Source organism: Physeter macrocephalus, chromosome 14 (assembly GCF_002837175.3).
Source record: "Physeter macrocephalus isolate SW-GA chromosome 14, ASM283717v5, whole genome shotgun sequence".
Taxonomy (NCBI): Eukaryota; Metazoa; Chordata; class Mammalia; order Artiodactyla; family Physeteridae; genus Physeter; species Physeter macrocephalus.
Genome location: NC_041227.1, coordinates 27,324,535 through 27,344,704, shown reverse-complemented (window position 1 = coordinate 27,344,704; position 20,170 = coordinate 27,324,535). Strand labels below are relative to the sequence as shown.

Sequence of the window (20,170 nt, the reverse complement as noted above, 5' to 3'; positions counted from 1 at the left end):
ACCCAACCTCCCAGGTCACTGAGGCCAGTGGGACAGCTTTCCCTTCTTGGCCCAAATGGAAGGGCTTAGAACTTCATTCCAGCATGTTCATTCTCCCCTGGCTTGCATTATTAAGCGTTTTAAGTCTAAATGGATGACTTTGTCTACATTTAAAGTAATTTCAGGAGTTATGTTTTTCTTTCCTCTCTGCAAGGTCCCTCACTTTATTTCCTTTTATCTGTGTACTCCATCCCATTTGGCTGGCTCTAGAGTTGGCCATTCCATTCTATTTTTTGTTCTTATCAAAAAAAAAAAAAGAAGAAGAAAAAACTGTCTGGTTTTGTTGGCATGCATTTTAAGTTTGTGTGAAAAAAATTGCATTATTTCTCATTCAGCTTCTTTTCACTCAACGCTAGGATTTCAAGATCAATCCATATAGCTTCCACCCTTTCTAACTGCTGCCGCCTCTCCACAGTGCTCATCCACCATGTTTCACATTTTCCATCTCCTGCCACCACCAGTGAGTGCAATCATCATACTCTGACGTATCTCCTCAATATATCCCCTCACCTGCAGCGCTTCTCATAGTGTGCACAGGTATCCCTTGGGAGTCGTGTTAAAATGTAGGTTCTGATTCATCACGCCTGGAGCGAGGCCTGAGACTCTACATTTGTAGCCACTTTACAGGTGATGCCTATACTGCTAGCCCTGGGACCACAGTTTGAGGAGCAAGGCCATTATGGGCCTCTGTGAGAATTCATTTTGGGTTGCTGGGTCACAGGGTATGTGTTGATCTAATTTTTTTTTTTTTTTTTTTTGCGGTACGTGGGCCTCTCACTGTTGTGGCCTCTCCCGTTGCGGAGCACAGTCTCCGGAAGCACAGGCTCAGCGGCCATGGCTCACGGGCCCAGCCACTCCGCGGCATGTGGGATCTTCCTGGACCGGGGCACGAACCCGTGTCCTCTGCATCGGCAGGCGGACTCTCAACCACTGCGCCACCAGGGAAGCCCTGATCTAATTTGATAAGTATTGCCTATCTGCTCTCCAGTCTGGCTGTGCCACCCTACCCCACACCAGCAACGCAGGAGGGTAGAAGATATATATTTATGTGGGGAAGGGAAGAAGACCTTCTCCTTGCTCCTGCCAAAATCCTGCCCACCCCCCAGTGTGTCTGGTCTGGGCCAAAACCTCCTCTCTCAATCAGAATGGCCCCAAGGCTCCGGAGTGATGTCCCTGGCTAGTAATGCACAGCCAAGTCAATGATGGGCCCAAGATTGGCATCCTGGCTTCATCTCTGACAGGAGCTTAAAGAACAGGCATTGAGAAGCCCTGGGGTCTTCAGTTAGGTTATATTTCCTCCATTGCTTTCCCTTTAGTAGCCTGTTAGGCTGGACTAGGACTCAAACAACCTGGCCTTGCCATTGGCAAGTAGCTATCCTGTGCCTGACTTCTCATCTCTAAAATGGGATGGTAACAGCATAGCTACAGTTTGTGGTGTGAGGAGTCAGTCCAGAAACTTTGCCTCACATACCAAGTGCCCCACAGGGGCCCCAAGACAGCTGTTCTTTCCTTTGTTTTAACCAAGAGGAAAATGAAGTTCAAGAAGGCTTAGCAATTTTTACCAAAGCCATGGAGCTAGAAAGTGACAGTGCTGGGATTCAAACCCAGCTTCAGCTAATACACCAGAGCCTGTGCTAACCATGAAGCTATGCCATCTCCATGTCCTGCCTTGCCCTTGCTACCAGGTCATATTTCAGGGAGAACTGAAAGGAAAAAAGAAGGACTGTGTCTGGGGTTTCAGGTGCTGATGTTGATGACCAATGGCATGCAGAGTTATGAAACTCCGCAGCGAATGGGTTTTAGCAAAAATGAACCTCGGTTCTAGGGGCTGGTCCCCAGGGCTTGAGTATTTAGCTGGCAGGAGAGGGGCCTTTTGGTTGAGGGATTTAGGAGCAGGGATTTTAGGGTTATGTATATAGTGGGGTCAAGACTAGATTGGGGAGGGTCAGGGATTAGGTGGAGGTCTGGAGTGGGGTGGGGGTCAGGTGGCGGGTCTTATCTATCAAATGTCTTACCTGTAGTAACTGATCACTCACTGTTTTATTTGGAGGGTTAGCTGATGTGTGAACAGCCAGCATCCTCGGCATCAAGGGATGCCACCTTCCAAGTCCCTCCTGGTGCTGTAAGCAGCTTGTTGAGTTGGTTTTAGAAACCCGTGGGCCATGCTTTCCCCACTCACATAGCTGTGCAAGACATCTCCTGGCACCAAGCCCCAGCCCCGAGCATTTCACAATCAGAAGAGTTCAACACCTGCATATTTTGAGATTTCATGGCATACAACCTTTTACATTTTGTTCACATTCGTCCATCCTCTGTTTACCATGGTAGGGCCCCAGTTGTATCCATGACAGAACATTTCTCTGAAGGCCTAGAGAAGCTTTCTGCTCTTTAGAGTTCAATACAATATCGTACAGTTTTCTGGTCTTTTCAAAGTACTTCACACATAGGTATTATTGCCTTTGGCTCACAACAGCTCCACGACAGGACCCACTTAATACCAAGGCTCAAAAAAACTAATTGGCCAAGGCCACACATTGCATAGGTGGGTGAAATGGGACTTCTTGTTTGTTTTTCCATAGCAAACCTCAGGAGTCTTAAAGAGTAAGTGCTCTCTGGGAACCTCACTACACTGGTTGGCCCATTTCCCAGAGGTGGGGATGTGGACTGAGGCAGGAGGTAGGAAGTCTAGGGAGTGGGGACTGCTTGGGCAGAAAGGTCCGGAAGGTGAGTTGGCTGAGGTCCCATGAGGCTTCTGGCTAGCCCTCTCCCAGCTAAGTTTCTGTCAGTGGGCCCTTTCTAGAGCCTGCGGAAGTGGAAAGAGGAGGTTGGTGGGGGGAATGGCAAATACAGAGGTACCCAAGTAGTTCTCTATGAGTCTGAAGCTGAGACAGTTGAGCAGCTGCAAGAAAAAGATGCTGCCAGCTGCTAAGGGGGCCCCAGTGGTGTCACCACATGCATGTGGGAGCTCTTGACGGCTGGGTCAAGCTCTGCCCCTGGCTAAGCCTTCTGCCCTAACGTCTCTTCTCAAAGTCCCTGCCCCCCCCCATCCCAAGTACCTGCAGCATCAGCTTGAGGGAGGTGCCCAGAGGTCAGGCCAGTCTTCCCTGCCAGTTCCAGCAACATCATGCATGCCCTGACCGGTCCCAACTAGGGACTGAAGGTCTGGGGCCTGCCGAGGCAGGAAGGCCCTGGTCCCAGCCGCCCTCCCTCTCCCCTGGGCTTCAGGCCCTAGGCCAGGGCTCAAGAGACACAAGCAGCAGGATGGCGTTGCCCTTCTATTGGTCCAAGTCCTGAGCATGGCTTGGGTGAGACATGGAGGTGAGGAGGCCCACGAGGCTCAGCAGTGTGGAGAAAAGCAGCAGGAAGGCGGCCGTGAGAAGCAGGGCGGGGAGGGCACTGAGCGCCAGCAGCAGGACAGCCGGCAGCAGATGGAGCCATGCCGCAGCTGCCACGGGCCACAAGGAGCTCAGCAGGAGGGAGCCGGTGGTGAAGAGTGCGTGGCACAGCATCAGTGCCAGCAGCAGGTAGAGGATCCCCTCCAGACCCCACAGCACACGCTGCAGCGGTTGCCGCCAGCCTGAGGTGGCCCACCACTGGGTCCAGCTCGGGGGCACATGGCACATGCACCAGCGCACCCAGCCCTCCCGCGTGACCCAGGCCGACCAGGGCACCGCACGCTGTGGCCCCTCGCCAGCCCCGATGGCATGTGTCTCCGCTCGCAGCTGCTGCATCACCGCCGGTGCACCTGGGGAGAGGGCCACGCCAGCTGCAGGAGCAGCCCTGGAGATGCCTGGGACCTCAGGGTGGGTGAGGGTGCGGGGGTCAGGAGGGTACCAGCATGGGTGTGGTGGGGCTTTGAACTGGGGCATGGGTCTTACCTCTGGGCAGAGCCACCTAGGTCATGTTGCTTCCTGCAGTGCCCAGCCAGAGTTGAGCCTCCACTCTCACTGCCCCCACTCTTCCCAAAGGAGCCCCATTGTGACCTGGGCTAGGGTGGGGTCCAGCCAAGAGAGGAAACACTGCAGGATGTGAGACTTACCTTTCATGGACCCTCCGGGCTGGCAGGGGAGGCTGGTGAGCCCACAGATGTAGTTTCTCATGTTTTCTTGTGGAAAGACCTCTCTGGATCCCTCCCTTCCCTGCTGGCCGATATCCAGTCCCACTCCACTCTCTTGCGGTTCTTTCTCTCTGGACCCTCATTCTGTAGAACCACAGTGGAGGCCAGAATAGCGACCCCTAACATAGAGGTTCTGAGATGGCTCCCATTCCCTGCACTGGGCTCCCTGTCCCTTATCTCACTTTTGACTGATGCCCTTGGACTCAGACCTAGGTATCTACTGTCCACATTGTGGGGAGACCTCAGAGGTCCCCCAAGGTAGGTGCAGGCTGGGGGATAAAGGAGTATCCTCCCACCTTCCCAGACCAGGGTGGAGGAAAGGAGGCGTGAGGAAACAGCATGGCCAATGTATTTCCAGAGGGCATTCAGGCCCAAGGATGGAGGCAGAAAGCCAGGGCAAGCAGGGCCAGGGGCATGCCGCGGGCTCCCAGGAGTAGCCCCAGGCCCAGGAGCGGCAGCAGCAGAGCCTCCTGGGGGCCGCGTCGTCCTCTGACCGCCACCGTGGGCAGGAGCGGAGCCTCCTGCTGCCCTGGACCCTCGCCGGCCCCTGACTCCGGCCCCCTGTGAGATGTGTGTGCTGTGACCAGGAGGGACCTGCAGGCATGTGGAGAGCTGCCACCCTTTGGTGGCAGCTGGGCTTTGGGAGCTTGACCCCTTGCTCACCTGCCCAAACTGCCAGGCTGCTGTCCACTGACCGGTGGACAAGCAGCAGCAGCGAGGCTGGGCCAGCTGTGGAAAAGACCGCCCGCATTGTCAGCCCCAGTGCCCCCAGCCCTAGGACACCGTCAGGACCTGGGCCTGGCTAGGGCCCCAGGGGGACACACATGGACCCACTGGGCTACCCGATCCCTCCCCAGCACCCACGCCCCTGGAAGGGACTGGGACAGGATAAGCAAGGTCTTCAGGCCTGGGTGAGCAGAGGCGGGTCATGGAGGGAGCTGGAGGTTACAGGAAGGACTAGGGCTGGGACGGGGTATGGGGGGGAGGACCATGGGAGGGGGTGGGGCCCTGCCAGACACTCAAGGGTAAGCTCAGGCAGCGGGGAGCTGGGCTCCTTAGAAATCTCCCCCTCCCCACGCACCCACCCACCAAACCCTCCTCACCCCCTCCCACTTTAGTCAGACATTCTGGTGGGTTGGGCAGCTGGAGCATTGTGACTCGCTGCCAGGTGGGGACCTGGGGTAAGGAGCAGGCTAATGCTGGCTCTGGCCTCATAAGTAGTTGGTGGCTTAGGCAGAGTTTAGCCAAAGGGAGGTCTGACTTTTGAGAGCTAAGACTAATCCTCTTGTCTTTGCTAATTCTCCGCCCTAGGGCCCTCCGGTGGGGATTTGAGTTGCCAGGAAGGCATTATAACCCCATCACCACCTGGGCAGCTTACCATGGGAGGAGGGGCTGCTTTGTCTCGTGGGTTCCCGGGGCTGGGTGTCCTGGGGCAAGTCACTCAGTCTGTCCCCAGCTCTCTCCCCTGAAAGTAGGGTGAGGCCTGTGGGCTCTTGTGGGGGATTTTTCAGAACTGCAGTCCTGGAATGCAGAGATAGACTCTGCCAGGAAGCAACCTGAGGCTTTTCTGGGGCAGGGCTCCCACATGACCTACTAAATGGGGGTGGGGCAGGAAGGGGCTGTTTAGCTGTTTGAAGAAGCATTGTTGTTTGTGGGAAGTGTTCTGGATACTGGCATCCCAGAAATGGCACAGGGAATGTGACTGTAAGAGGGCTACAACATAGTAACCCCAAAATTGGAGGTTAAGGTTACCCTCCAAGAATGAAATTAAGGAAAATGAACATGTATGAAGGGATTGGTCACCTGGAAAAGAAACCTATCTCCACTAATAATCTGTAAATGGTTACAGAGGTTCAGTTTAGTGACTTGAGAGGCAAGAGTGGAAATGGGTCATAACTGAGAGAACTTAATCCTTGTTCACATACCATACTTCGAAGGAAAACTGATGGAGGTAGGGGTAGGGGGACAGTGACCATACAGGCCCTAGAAGAGGAGGAGACAGAGCAAGGGTCCGGCTGCATATCTGCCTCCAGGGGATTCTGTTCAAAGATTCAAGCCTGGTGACCTTGACATCTTTGGTGGTGATGAGCTCAACAGCCATAGAGCCAATGCCACCAGCCCTTGGGACCATTCATTGATTGCCTTCTTCTGAGTCTTCCCAGAGCAATAAAGCAAAGCCCACAAAATTCTGAGGGAAAATGATTTACAACCCAGTAGCATATCTGTCTAAACGATTATCAAGTATGAGGGTAGAATAAAGACATTTTAAGCCAAACAAGGTTTCAAAAACTTGACCTTGCATACACTCTTTCTTAGGAAGCTACTGGAGCATGTGCTTCAGAAAAAATAAGGAACTAAACTAAGAAAGAAGTGAGGCTAAACACAGGAGAGTGATGATGAGAAAGACCTGGGATGTCAGCTATGTTTCCAGGTAAAGAAAGCAAGCAACCCAGCCTGGAATCAAAAGATAGATGCTCCAGGAGGGATGTCTCCAGAAGAAAATGAAACTGATTATCTGCTGTTTTTGTTTGTTTGTTTTTTAATTTATTTATTTTTGGCTGCATTGGGTCTTCGTTGCTGTATGAGGACTTCTCATTGCGGTGGCTTCTCCTGTTGCAGAGCACGGGTTCTAGGCACGCGGGCTTCAGTAGTTGTGGCACGTGGGCTCAGCTACTCTGCAGCATGTGGGATCCTCCTAGACCAGGGCTTGAACCCATGTCCCCTGCATTGGCAGGCGGATTCTTAACCACTGCGCCACCAGGGAAGTCCGTATCTGCTGGTTTTAGACATATGCAAGATGTTTAGCTCTGTTGGAACCTTTGGGATTGAATTAGCAACTAGTGCCTTGAAAACCAAGCAAATGATAAAACAAAGTATTTGCTAACTCCAGGGAACAAAAAAGTTGAACAATAATCTTTACATGGTCATAATATAAGTACTGAATATTGACTCCAGTGATTTAGTTCTTTTGGGAGGATGGCAGGAGGAAACGTGTATGTGTATTTTGATGTATGTTGGGGGGAGGGGTGGTAGGAAAGCTAAATCCTTAATTCCATAGCAGGAAATCCACAGATAACATCTAAACATAAAAATCCAAGAGATAGCAATAGAAGCATAAAGGTAAATACAAGAAGGAATAACAAACAGAACTAAAAGTGGTTGACTTGAGAATAGAGAAGCATAGAGAAGAATCTTCTGTTACAGACCTATATGTGATTTACCTTTAAAATTATATTCTGCATGGACTTCCCTGGTGGTCCAGTGGGTAAGACTCCATGCTCCCAATGCAGGGGGCCCAGGTTCGATCCCTGGTTGGGGAACTAGATCCTGCAAGCATGCCACAACTAAGACTCCGCATGCTGCAACTAAGAAGTCTGCATGCCGCAGCTGAAGATCCTGTGTGCCTCAACTAAGACCTGGTGCAGCCAAGATAAATAAATAAATAAATAAATTTTTTTAAAAAGGCCTTAAAAATTATATTCTGTAGTATTTCGATTAAAATAAGCAAATCAATATAGGGTCCTTTGGTGGAGATCAGGAATATACCCTCCCAGGATGAATGAAATACCAATTTCCTAATGTTATGTGGATGTCCTCTTACGGCTTGGGATAAAATTTCCAGTAACAGCGTCAAACACCATCAAACTCAGAAAGCTGTGAATCTCATGCATTTTAGATGGAGTTGTTCTAAACCTCCATCTAGTGCTTCTCAGCCCACCTGAATCTCCTGGGGTTGAATTCCCTGGGGATCTTTTTAAAATGCAGATTCTGATATAGTAGGTCTCGGCAGGGATTTGCATTTCTAACAAGCTCCCAGGGGATGCTGATGCTGTTGGTCCTCGGCCACACTTTGAGGAGTAAGGCTCTAGAAGACATTGATGTACAAAAGAGAGATAGCTGGGGGAGGTAGTGGTGAGGGGAGACGGGAACGTGGGGAGATGCATCTAGGTGCCACAGGAGTCCCCATCAAAGCTCACCTGCATCATAGGGAGAGCACTTAGTGGGGAGTGAGTACCCGGGACAGGAGATTAGGAGGCACAGAGAGGCAGCAGATTTGCCTACTTCTCAATTTGTACAGCCAGACACATAGCCTCCTCTCTTCTCTTGATAACGTTTTATTCCATCTACGTATGTGGGAGCAAGAGGACTGTGTTAAGCTGTTTCCCTACCTTTAATTCATCTGGTAGTGGCCCCCAGGAACCACATATTATCTCACTTCACAGCAACCCAAAGAGGAAAATATTATTGTTCCCATTTTACAGATGAGAAAACTGAGGCTCAGAGAGGTAAAATTACCGTCCAAGGATACGCAAACAAAATGAACAGCAGAAGTGGGATGTGACATTAAGCCTGTGTGGCACCAAAGTCATCTATCGTCTACGCCTCCAGCCACCTGACCACGCTGGGGAGCAGCCAGGAGAGTCCCAGACCATCTCTTAAGCCAAAATCCCTTTGGGGCAGGTATCTCCACCCAGTCCAGCTCAGTCTTGCTCATTTGTACTTTGCAACATATCCTGGCTCTCGTGAGGCCACGAAAAAGCCTCCACCTGGCTCCCAGGGCTAGAGATCTGGCTGTGCAAGTACCTGCACCCTGGAAGCCGCCACCTCTAGACCCTGCTTCCGGACTTGGTGCCTTTGCAGCTCTAGGCAACCAAATGGCAAGGGCCAAAGGCAGCAGCTGAGCAGGGAGAACAGAAGGGATGAGCAAGTTAGAAGGGGCGTGAGAAGGTGGGAGATTAGTGGGAGATGCCCAGCATGCCCCGTCCCACCAGTCCCTTTGGGGGCAGGTCTCCCAGTTCATTGCCCGCCAACTCTTCTCCTGTAAAACCTGGCACTGTTGAGGAGGCCAGCTTCCCTCCAGCCCTGCTGGGTCCCCTCTAACCTTGAACATATTATACACATGCTTTTTGAGCACTGACTAGAGACCAAGCACTGTTCTAGGCCCTTAGGTACAGCTGTGAACATTTGGGTGCAAAAGGCTCTTGTGGGGTTGCTTACCTTCTGCTGGGTGGGAGTGGGGACCCAGACAGAGAACACATAATAAATAACAAAAGATATATTCAGAGAGGTTGGAGTGCCTTGAATCAATAACAAAACAGAGTGAGAGGATATAGTACGTGTGGAGGCTGGAGTTTACTTTTGTCAGAATGGTCAGGGAGGTAAGTAACATTGAAAGGCCATCTGAGTGATAGGATGCAAACTTGGTGAACTAGTGCAAAGGCCCTGAGGCTGAATGGGGCTGGTGCATTTGAGGAACAGCTAGAATGCCTGTGTGGCTGGAGTGATATGAGCCAGGGGGCGAACACAGGGAGATGAGGTGGGAAAGGTGTGGGTGGGGAAGAACATTTTCAGGAATAGCCTGGAAGGTGAGCCCACTAGGACAATTTGGCTGCGGTATAGGGAAGGGCTTGGAGGAGGTGGGAGCCTCAGGAGGCTGACCTGTCCTAGCCAGGCTCTGCCCCGACCCTCTCGCACCACTCTGTGAAACTTGGATGCGGGGGGGGGGGGGGGCCAGGGAAGTGGGCAGACTGGGTTTTGGCGGGAGGTGGAGCAGTCCTCAGGACTTGCACAGACCCGCTTCTAGCTCCACAGAGCCTCTCCCTGCCTCCCACTTCTGCGAAGCCTGGGGCCGCAGTACCGTCTTTCTGCCGCTGACTCTGCCCGGCGCTTCAGGGACCCTCCGCTTCGGCACGCCTTCCTTGAATTTTTCTAGATCCTCCTCTGGTGACTGGGACCCGGCAGTGGTGTCCAGGCGGGGCGCTCTAAGGCGGGAGCAGGACCCGCGGGGGCCCTGTCCCAGTTACTCCCTTTCGGGGATTCTCTACCCAGAGCGCATGGGGTGGACCAAATGCCTTGAGGAGCTTCGGGACTCGAGTCTATGAGATCGTTCTTACTGGGGGTGGGTCTCAGTTCCAGGAGCGCATATTTCTTTCGAGAGATCCGGTGCTGACACGCTGATTTAGGGTAATTCAAATTGTTCATATGGGCAGTGACCTTACAGAAAATATTTGCTCAGGGGCCCCGCGCACTCCAGAGGATTCCCGGCCACCTCTGGGCATCTCTTCTTACTTGGGAATGGCGGTGTCTCCCTGGCGGGATCCTTGCACGGGCAAAGCACCGGCCAGAGGCGCACAGTGAACGAATGCCTTCCTTCTGGGAAGGCGACCCTGGCGTGGGGGAGCCAAAGGGGACCTCGGAGAGGGATGGGGAGGGTCCTGCGCTCTGGAATCCCGGGGTCGGAGGTGGTCCCGAAGACACAGACCCAGGGCTGCCGGCTCCCAGAGGAGAGTGAGGCGGGGGAGGGCAGGACATGCATCAGCCTCACCCTCCACCCCCTGCCCCAGCCCGCTGGGTATAGGCTCGGACGCCTCTACTCGGGTTATGTAACCCCGGAACGTGGCAGCCGGGTGAGCAAAGGAGGGGAGGCTGGGGAAAGGAAGAGAGAGGAGAGGCGGGGCGCCGCAGTGGGGAGGGAGGGAAGCACCGCCTCTAGCTGGGCTCCTTGGGTGTCCTTCAGAAGGATTCCTGGAGAGCCAGCCCTCCCCCACCCCGTACCCCAGCCGCCACCTCAGTTTCCTCTCACCCTTCTTTCCGTCCCACCCGTCCTGGCAGGGGGTTCTGACTGGATAGATTTCCCTCTCGGGTTGTAGTTTCCTCCCCAAAGTTCTCGGCTTCGCTACCTAGGCTAAGTCAATTAGCAGCCCTGAGCCTCAGTTTACCAGTTTGTAAGATGAGATTTGTCTGAGAGGCCACGGGTAAAGCGCCTGGCACGGGGCATGGTACACAGTAAGTGCCCACTGTGGGACGGGCGCACAGGATCGCGTGGAATCCAGGGTGCAGGGTCTTTGCCGAGAGAGGCGGGTGAGTTAGGTGCGGGGTCTGGGGCGCGGGGCAGAGAGGGAGGGGGAGGGTCGGCGGGTGCGGAGACCCTGGGCTGCAGCCCTGGCTCCTCCCCACCCCTTCCTTCCTCTCCCCTCCCCTGCCCACCCCTCGGCTCCTGGGTCCGAGGCCAACTGGCGGGCTGTGGGCGTGTCGAAGGCCTCAGGGGGCGTGCGGCGGCGGCAGGAAGGGGCGGGGGGCTCCCGAGCCCCAGCAGGAAGAGGCGAACCCACCGGCCATCGCGGGCCCAGCGCGTGTCCTCGCTTTGGACCCCGCCATGTGGGGTCTCCTGCTCGCCTTGGCCACCTTCGCGCCTGCCGTCGGGGTGAGTCTCGGGGCGTCCGGCGCCTCGGTGATGGGCCTGGCGTCGCCCGCGACCACCGAGGCCCCGGTCTCGACCCCGGCCCCGCGTAGCAGCCAGGCAGAGTTGTCCGCAGGGAACGAGAACGGTGAGCTCCCGACCCACGGCCCGCTTCTTCCGCGGGCCGGTTGTCCCACTCCTCCGCTCCCCGTGTGGCGACCCTCCCCAGCACGCGCACACACACCCCACACACTCCACACACGCCACACTCGGTGCCCAGCGCCTGTGTGGCGACCCTTCCCCACGCACTCACACTCCCTGCCCAGTACAATGGCTGCTGAGTCAGCAGCCCCAGTTCCCTGCCAAACCAAGTCAGCAGTCCTGGGACTGGAGCCAGTTGGATGCTGCCTCTTCCAGCCCCAAACTTTCCCTTTTCACAGATGAGGAAACTGAGGCCAGAGCCAGGAGGAGGGGAGAAAAAGGTGCAGACAAAGGAGGAGGGTACAGAGCAAGACTGTGGGAAAGAGCTTGAGGGCAGGGGCTGGAAGGAAAGAACCGAGGAAGGGAGGAAGAGCTCTCTGCCAGGAGGAACGCGGCACTGCCTGGGGAAGGGAGGGGGAAGGCTGCCTGACTTCCCACCTTTTCAGATGTGGGAGTAAGAGAGGAGGAAAGCAAGGGGATTGGCAGCCAAGGAGGGTTTCTTGGGATAGGCAAGTGGAACTGGTCCTGAAGGGTATCTCTGAATTAGGAAGAGCTGAAGAGGAGGGCAGCCAAGAAGGAAACAGTCTGTGCAAAGACACAGGGCACCTAACACAAAAATGTACAGCATGTTCTAGGGGCATCTGTGGAGCTAGGCTGGGTGGGTAACTAGTGGCACCTGCCCTGTGCATTGAATGCTTTGTACTGAAGGGCAGGCAGGGCAGGGGTGCAGCTCTGGAAAGCCTGAGCATCCGGGCAGACATGGATTTGAGGACAGGACATCTCAGCTCAGACGGTAAACATAATGATGGTGGTGGTACAGAGGCTTTGGGACATGAGACCGAGTCTGGAGCTAAGGAAGGCTCCTTGAAGTGTATCTGGGCTGAGATGCAAAGGAAGAATGGGAATTAGGCAATAAAATCAAAGGTGGTGGATGACAGGGGAGGGGACAGCCGGGCAAAGAAGGTGTTAAAGAACCAAATTCAGCTCTTTGAAGTAAGCAGATAGTTCCTAGTGGCAGTGTAGCTCTCTATTGGTGAGGGCCAAGCCGTCAGAGGGGAGAAGGAATCAAGGAAGTGGCTGGAGAGGTAGGTTGGGGGTCAGCCTGCGGGCCTTTAAGTCCATGCCAAGGTTCTTGGATATGTGTGGTGGGGCCTGTTGTGGACTTGCAGGCTTTCTTGGGCTGGCAGACCTCTCCATCTGGGGTCTCGTGTCATCCTTTCCTTCCCTGGTGCTCTGCCTCCTTGGTCCCCAGGGACCTCAGAACAGCATGTCCGGATTCGAGTCATCAAGAAGAAAAAGATCATCATGAAGAAGCGAAAGAAGCTAACTCCCCCCAGCCCCCCAGTGACTGCCAGGGCTTCAGTGACCACCAGCCCTGCAAGGACCTTTGACCTCCCCGAGAAGCAAGAACCAGGTACCACCATTCCAGGGGCCCTGCCCAGACTTGCAGTCTCTGGGGCACAAACTAATGTAGCTCTTGGTCTCCTGGGCATAGACATGCCCCCAGCCTGTCCAACACACTGTCAAGCTTAGACTCAGCTTCCTACGTGCCCTGACCACTCTTTCTCTGGTCCTATTTTACTGCTCTGTCCCTGTCCCAGACTGTCCCCCTTTGGGCCTGGAGTCCCTGCGAGTTTCAGATAACCAGCTCGATGCATCTAGCAGCCAGTCCTTTGGTCTTGGACCACACCGAGGACGGCTCAACATCCAGGTCAGCAAGGCAACCCCTAGGACCTACTTACTTGCCCCTCCCACCTTCGGTTAAGACTTACCCCATACTGCCTGCCTGGTTCTGATGACTATGTCCTGTGCCCACAGTCAGGCCTGGAGGATGGTGATCTTTTTGACGGGGCCTGGTGTGCCGAGGAGCAGGATGCCGAGCCATGGCTTCAGGTGGATGCTAGGCACCCCACCCGCTTCTCAGGCATTATCACACAGGGCAGGAACTCCATCTGGAGGTGAGGCAGAATATCTCCAGAGCAGGGAAGTCATGGGCAGACTCAGGAGGACTGGGGTGGGAGTCCTGGGAGCCACCCATGATCTCTACCCATCTTTCCTGCCAGGTATGACTGGGTCACATCATACAAGGTCCAGTTCAGCAATGACAGTCTTACCTGGTGGGGGAGTAAGAATCGCAGCAGTGGGATGGACGCGGTGAGAGGTCCCATGGTGGCTGGGGCCCTCTATGCTGGGGGTTGGGCTCCTGGCCCACTGTAGGGTGCTGGGCTGGGCTGGGGCTCCTCTGAGGACAAGGAACAGGTGTCCGCTTGGGCATCCCAGGAGAAAGGGGGTTGTTGTCAGGATGAGTGGCACCCAGCAGACAGCCTTGGGAGGCAGGCTGCTTTGGATCATGCCTGTATCCTCCCCAAATACTTCCTCCATGCCACAGCCTCCTGCTGGAACACCCTTTCTGGTGATGGGCCCCTGGTCCTTGCATCACTTCTCACCTCCTCATAACTCTGGCTTCCCCATCTCAATGACCCCTTTTTACCCCAGGCTACAGTGTGGGGTCCTGGCCACTTCCAGGATTGGCTGCTCCTGAGTCACATGGCCATATTGGTCTAATGAGCTGTGACCAAAACGGAAAGCGTGGCTGCCTGAGGCTGCCTGCTGGCAAAGGCTGTGGGCAGCGGTCTGTGTTTGACACAGTGGGCAAGTCTCCAGCTGAGCCTACGGCGTGGATTTTTCAGTGAGCTCAGCAGCCTGAGCTCCTTCCCTGGGCCCTCCGCCAGGCTGCTGGGGTTCAAGCCACCCTTACAAAGGACTTGATGCCCCCAGGTATTTCCTGCCAATTCGGACCCAGAGACGCCAGTGCTGAACCTCCTGCCTGAGCCGCAGGTGGCCCGTTTCATTCGCCTGCTGCCCCAGACCTGGCTCCAGGGAGGTGCATCCTGCCTCCGGGCAGAGATCCTGGCCTGCCCCGTCTCAGGTGGGCTGTAAGACAAGGGTTGGATGGGCAGGGCGCACCCTCCACTGGGAACTCCCCCTTTATTGGGAACTCATCCTCTACCAGATCCTAATGGTCTATTCCCTGAGGTCCCTGTGCTGGGATCCTCCGACACACTGGACTTCCGGCATCATGATTATAAAGCCATGAGGAAGGTAAACCTTATGACCCAGGAGGGAGGATCTGCCCATCTGAGGTCCCCCGCCTACCAGGGCATAACTGGCTATGATTGCCCTCATGTCCTCCCTCATCTCACCCTCCTGTTGACCCCTAAACTGCCCCAATTTCCCTTGTTATGGCGCCTCCCTTATTCTGACCCTTCCTTCTGGTCTGCTGCTGCCCACTCCTGTACCATGCCGTGGTGTCCCCATCTGTATGGGCCACCACACGCTTTTGAAATCCTTCCGTGGCCACATGTGGTCTGACCCCTGGGTCTGATCCTCCCATGCCCTGCACCGTGGGAGGTGCACTCCGCCCCCCAGCTGATGAAGCAGGTGAACGAGCAATGCCCCAACATCACCCGCGTCTACAGCATCGGGAAGAGCCACCAGGGCCTGAAGCTGTATGTGATGGAAATGTCGGACCAGCCTGGGGAGCATGAGCTGGGTACTGGCAGGTGGGGTGGGAGAGGTGGGCGCAGCGGCGGGGAGGGGCAGGGGCATGAGCCAGTTGCGAGCACCTGTGTGCTCCCAGGAGAGCCTGAGGTGCGCTACGTGGCCGGCATGCACGGGAATGAGGCGCTGGGGCGGGAGTTGCTCCTGCTCCTAATGCAGTTCCTGTGCCGTGAGTTCCTGAGAGGGGACCCGCGGGTGACCCGGCTGCTTGCCGAGACGCGCATTCACCTGCTGCCCTCCATGAACCCTGACGGCTATGAGACTGCCTTCCGCCGGGTAGGCCACTTGGCCCGAGGGCCAGCCTGCTCCTTCTGTCGCGGTGCCCGGAGCCTGCTTGGCTTGAACAAACCTCGTCCCTGGCAGGGCTCGGAGCTGGTGGGCTGGGCAGAGGGCCGCTGGAACCATCAGGGCATTGACCTTAACCATAATTTTGCTGACCTCAACACACCACTGTGGGAAGCAGAGGATGATGGGCTGGTGCCTGACACTGTCCCCAACCATCACCTGCCACTGCCTACTTACTACACCCTGCCCAATGCCACTGTGAGTATTCTGGGGACAGTGGTGGAGGGCCACCCTAGGGGCCTTTGTCTCTGTCTCCCACCCCCCTGACCTGCCCTTGTCCAGGTGGCTCCTGAAACGCGGGCAGTGATCAAGTGGATGGAGCGGATCCCTTTTGTGCTAAGTGCCAACCTCCACGGGGGTGAGCTCGTGGTGTCCTACCCCTTCGACATGACTCGGACTCCGTGGGCTGCCCGTGAACTCACGCCCACCCCAGATGAGGCAGTGTTTCGCTGGCTCAGCACTGTCTATGCTGGCACTAATTGGGCAATGCAGGACCCAGATCGCCGACCCTGCCACAGCCAGGACTTCTCCTTGTATGGCAACATCATCAACGGGGCTGACTGGCACACAGTTCCTGGGAGTATGTGCCCAAGGGTGGGGTTAGCTCCGTCCCCGTAACTCTGCCCAATAAGACAGTCTGCTCTCACATAACCACTGGTGTCAGCTGTCACCAGGAAGTGTCTCCCAGAGGAGGGCACCAGGAGGGCAGGGGTCCCATCCCGCCCCTTTAGGCTCCAGTGTCTGCGGTACCCCTAGGCATGAATGACTTCAGCTACCTACACACCAACTGCTTTGAAGTCACTGTGGAGCTGTCCTGTGACAAGTTCCCTCACGAGAACGAGCTGCCCCAGGAGTGGGAGAACAACAAAGATGCCCTTCTCACCTACCTGGAACAGGTCCGACCTGAATCCCCCCTGTGCCCAGCCTGCCCGAGTCACTCCTGACTGGTCTCTTCTCCATGTTGATGCAGCTCCCAGTTGGGAGCTGAGCCTAAGGTCAGGCTGAGCATTCTGACTCACAGGTGCCATGGGTCATACTCACTCAGCATCAGATTGACTTGGAGGGATACAGGACAGGAATCACAGTTTGCCAGGCGGGTGGCGTAAGCGGGTGGGAATAGACCTGACAGCAGTCCAGGCAATTGTCCATAGAGCTGACCCAGAGCTGTTCTCAGAAAAGAGTCAGATTTTGCAAGTGCAGGAAATGCCCTGGCATAGACACTTCACTTTTCACAGAACTCATGTCCCTTGGAATGACTCCATAAGTATAGTTTCCAAGAGTTCTAAAACACAAGGCCAATAACAAGAGTCACTGAACTCGGGAAAGCCCATAGATAAGCCCTCCTGCCAGGCGTTTATAGTTCTCCCAATCCAGATGCAGATTTGTCAATCAGGAGATATTTTCACCAGAGTACTGTCACGTAGGAACAGAGTAGACGCACCACCTCTATCAAATTTGTGGGGAACAGCCAGAAAATGAACTGAAGGCCACATTTTCACACAGAAGGAAAGGGGATTTGATAACCTTTTCCCACACAGGTGCGCATGGGCATTGCCGGAGTTGTGAGGGACAAGGACACGGAGATTGGGATTGCTGATGCTGTCATTGCCGTGGATGGGATTAACCACGATGTAACAACGGGTGGGTGTGTGGGGGAGGGGATGGGGGGAGGTGTGGGAGGCTTTCAGAAGCTGTGGACCACTGGACCCTGATCTTGCCTTTCACTCCTCTCAGCATGGGGTGGGGATTATTGGCGCCTGCTGACCCCAGGGGACTATGTGGTGACTGCCAGTGCTGAGGGCTACCATGCAGCGACTCGGAACTGTCGGGTCACCTTTGAAGAGGGCCCTGTGCCCTGCAATTTCCACCTCACCAAGACTCCCAAACAGAGACTTCGAGAGCTGCTGGCAGCTGGGGCCAAGGTGCCCCCGGACCTTCGGCGGCGGCTGGAGCGGCTGAGGGGACAGAATTAACACCTCTAGCCGAAGAGCCCCAGAGCCTTGGGCAGGCTGGACCTGTCCGGAACTGAAGGAGGGGGCACGGAGAGTTGGGAGGGAGGGACAAAGTAGGGGGAAAGGTGCTCAGGCTCATTAAAGCTGTTTGGCACCTCAGCCAATCTTCCTGTGGTCTCTATGTCCCGGGTCCTCCACCTGGGCCAGGTCTCAGCTTCCCCGATTCTATTCTGCACACACTTGCATACTCTCATCAGTTGACTTCTGGAAAAATAGTGTGGAAAGAGGATCCCACCTGGGTTCTTCCTGAATCAGGGCTTGGCAGAGCGACCCTTCAACCCATCAACTTCTGCGGCAGACGCGACTTGGTGCTGTTAAATATTCTGTAAGCACCTGCTCAGTGCCAAGCATGCAAGGAGTCAAGGATAAACAGTGTCCATCAACCTCCTGGGGCTCCCAGTCAAGAGAGGGGACAGGCGTGCCAAGGTGGAGGAGGCTGGCTGCTGTGGGAGCAGAGACTGGGGAGGTGTACACATGGGAGTGAAATACAGCGCCGCGCGTCAGTCAGGATGCAATAGATGTGACGGTTCTCAAAGTTTAGGTGGGAGGCGGGTATGGTGTTGGGGCATGGACAGGGACAGCTCCAAGGAGGAAACCAGAGGTGGAACAGCTGAGAGCATTTGGGTTTGCTTCACCAACCATTTTGGAGAGTGTTGGTAAATGACAGCATTCGATTCGTTTCTTTCAGACTGAAGGGGAAGTTATGTGTTGGTCAGTACCTTGCCAGGAAAATAACCCACTCTAGGTATTTCAAGAAGAGGGGAATTTAATGCTGGACATTGGGTATAAAGGTGTTGGAAGAGCTGGATGAGAAAAAGGGAGAAGGGAGTTTTACTTAGAAATCAGGAAGCTGATAACATCCTTGGTTTGGGTTTTTTGTTTGTTGGGTCTTTGTTGCTGTGCACGGGCTTTCTCTAGTTGTGGCGAGTGGGGGCTACTCTTGAGGTGCACGGGCTTCTCAGTGCGGTGGCTTCTCTTGTTGCGGAGCACGGGCTCTAGGTGTGCGGGCTTCAGTAGTTGTGGCGCACAGGCTTAGTTGCTCTGCGGCATGTGGGATCTTCCTGGACCAGGGCTCAAACCTGTGTCCCCTGCATTGGCAGGTGGATTCTTAACCACTGCGCCACAAGGGAAATCCTGGTCTGGTGTTTATAAGCCTGATGTTGGTGCTGGTGCTGGAGCCCACAATCAGCTGTGGCCACCAGTAGCCAGCTGTGATCACTTGTGGTCGCCTGCTGTAGCTGGAGTCAGAAAGATTTCTCCCTTCCTTCCACTTTCTAATCTCCAACCTATGAAGTCCACTGGCAAAATCTAACTGTAACCTAGTTTGCAAAGAAGTCCACAAAATGTAGTTACCAGGCACCTTAAGCCCCCTGCAATTCAGAGGAGAGCTTGCAAGGGTAGGAATGTGGCAAATACTAACAGGCAAACTGGCACAAAGACATCCATGTAGCCTATTATGTAAGCTTTGCCTAGTGCTGGGCTGTTGTATTGTCTCTGTCTCTGCCTGTCTCTCAGTTTCAATCTCAGATCACCATGAGGGATTTAGTACCACATCTCCCATCTCCCTGCCCCTTTTCTCCCCACCTCCCATGTTTCTTATACAGTATAACTTTTTCCAAAAACAAAAAATTTATTCATCGAAGTTTAATATATATAATCAAAAGTACACATAAGTGCACAGCTTATTGGCACAGTAAATTAGAAGACATGACTCAACTGTAATTACAACAAACTCCAAGTGTAAAGATACAGGCACCTTGAAAGTAAAAGGATAAAAAAAGATGTATCATGCAAACATTAATTAAAGGAAAGCAGGAGTGGCTATCTTAATATCAGATAAAGTTGACTTCAGGGCAAAGAAAATTACCAGAGACAGAAAGGGACATTATATAATGATATAACTGAACACAGCCAGCCTTGTCTGCTGGAAGTTTCCAGTGAATCTTTCCCTTCTCTCTTAGGTACCCTAGAAACAGCTAGTTCAGCATAACTGAAATGACATGTGAACTCAAGCTCTGAATTTCCGCCATTTCTAGTAAGACATTTCCCTGGCCAGAAAACCCTCTGTTAACATAGTTGTCAAGGGATTCCAAGGTTCTTTCTACTTTCCTCATAAATATGCAAAGTGGCATGAAAATGGGGCCCCTCTCCTGCTCTTTTAACAGCGAGATCAGCCCTTCCTGGCCTAGCAAGCCATCTTTTGGATAATGGGACTTTGAGGCATTATATGCATGATCGCAGCTCTTTGCCGAGAAGTTCCCTCCAATAAACCCTTATTTGTGTCTGTACCATGTGTCATTAGAGGCGTTTGTCTTTGTGTTATGCTTGACATATATGACAAGATGAAGAACACTCAGCGTAATCTAGTAAAACTGAAGGCACGCATGCCCCTATTCCTGGGTATACAATATATACTATAGGGAAACGCTTGCACATGTACAAAAAGATATGTGAATGCATATAGCAGCTTTAGTTACAATAGACTCAAATTGGAATCAACCGCAAAATCCATCAAGAGTAGACTAGAGGGCTTCCCTGGTGGCGCAGTGGTTGAGAGTCTGCCTGCCAATGCGGGGGACACAGGTTCGTGCCCCGGTCCGGGAAGATCCCACATGCCTCGGAGCGGCTGGGCCCGTGAGCCATGGCCGCTGGGCCTGCGCGTCCGGAGCCTGTGCTCCGCAACGGGAGAGGCCACAGCAGTGAGAGGCCCGCGTA

The 20,170-nt window shown here is 54.2% G+C and overlaps 3 protein-coding genes across 6 annotated transcripts; 1 reads left to right on the top strand and 2 right to left on the bottom strand.

Moving 5' to 3' along the window:
* Positions 1-3,259: 3,259 nt before the first annotated feature.
* TMEM239 (transmembrane protein 239) lies at positions 3,260-3,836 on the bottom strand. The gene has a single exon (XM_007127146.4). It carries the CDS (start codon positions 3,768-3,770, stop codon positions 3,315-3,317), a length of 456 nt encoding a protein of 151 aa, XP_007127208.3. The 5' UTR covers positions 3,771-3,836; the 3' UTR covers positions 3,260-3,314.
* Positions 3,837-4,175: 339 nt separating this feature from the next.
* Positions 4,176-5,086, bottom strand: C14H20orf141 (chromosome 14 C20orf141 homolog). The gene is given in 4 exon segments (XM_007127145.2): positions 4,176-4,700; positions 4,703-4,768; positions 4,841-4,945; positions 4,948-5,086. Coding segments are annotated over 4 exon segments (489 nt in total). The 3' UTR covers positions 4,176-4,521.
* A 6,184-nt stretch (positions 5,087-11,270) lies between these two features.
* Positions 11,271-17,554, top strand: CPXM1 (carboxypeptidase X, M14 family member 1). 4 transcript variants are annotated; one of them, XM_007127147.2, is made up of 14 exons: positions 11,271-11,484; positions 12,790-12,951; positions 13,139-13,248; positions 13,356-13,495; positions 13,601-13,691; positions 14,316-14,466; positions 14,551-14,639; positions 14,967-15,090; positions 15,178-15,374; positions 15,462-15,641; positions 15,726-16,023; positions 16,200-16,339; positions 16,982-17,084; positions 17,178-17,554. In XM_007127147.2, exons 1-14 carry the CDS (start codon positions 11,313-11,315, stop codon positions 17,414-17,416), a joined length of 2,196 nt encoding a protein of 731 aa, XP_007127209.1. In that variant the 5' UTR covers positions 11,271-11,312; the 3' UTR covers positions 17,417-17,554. The 4 variants fall into 4 exon arrangements, with proteins under 4 accessions (XP_007127209.1, XP_054946693.1, XP_054946694.1 ...); XM_055090718.1 differs by having other exon boundaries at positions 11,313-11,484; positions 15,178-15,641; XM_055090719.1 differs by having other exon boundaries at positions 11,349-11,484; positions 14,967-15,374.
* The last annotated feature ends 2,616 nt before the right edge of the window (positions 17,555-20,170 follow it).

What these genes read in the sequence shown, in the direction of transcription:
- TMEM239 (XM_007127146.4), bottom strand. Translation starts at nt 3,770, where the DNA reads ATGCAGCAGCTGCGAGCGGAGACACATGCCATCGGGGCTGGCGAGGGG.
- CPXM1 (XM_055090717.1), top strand. Translation starts at nt 11,391, where the DNA reads ATGGGCCTGGCGTCGCCCGCGACCACCGAGGCCCCGGTCTCGACCCCG. An exon ending in GTCCGCAGGGAACGAGAACG is followed by an intron (nt 11,485 to 12,789) that starts GTGAGCTCCCGA and finishes CTTGGTCCCCAG; the next exon opens with GGACCTCAGAACAGCATGTC. An exon ending in ACACCCTGCCCAATGCCACT is followed by an intron (nt 15,642 to 15,725) that starts GTGAGTATTCTG and finishes GCCCTTGTCCAG; the next exon opens with GTGGCTCCTGAAACGCGGGC.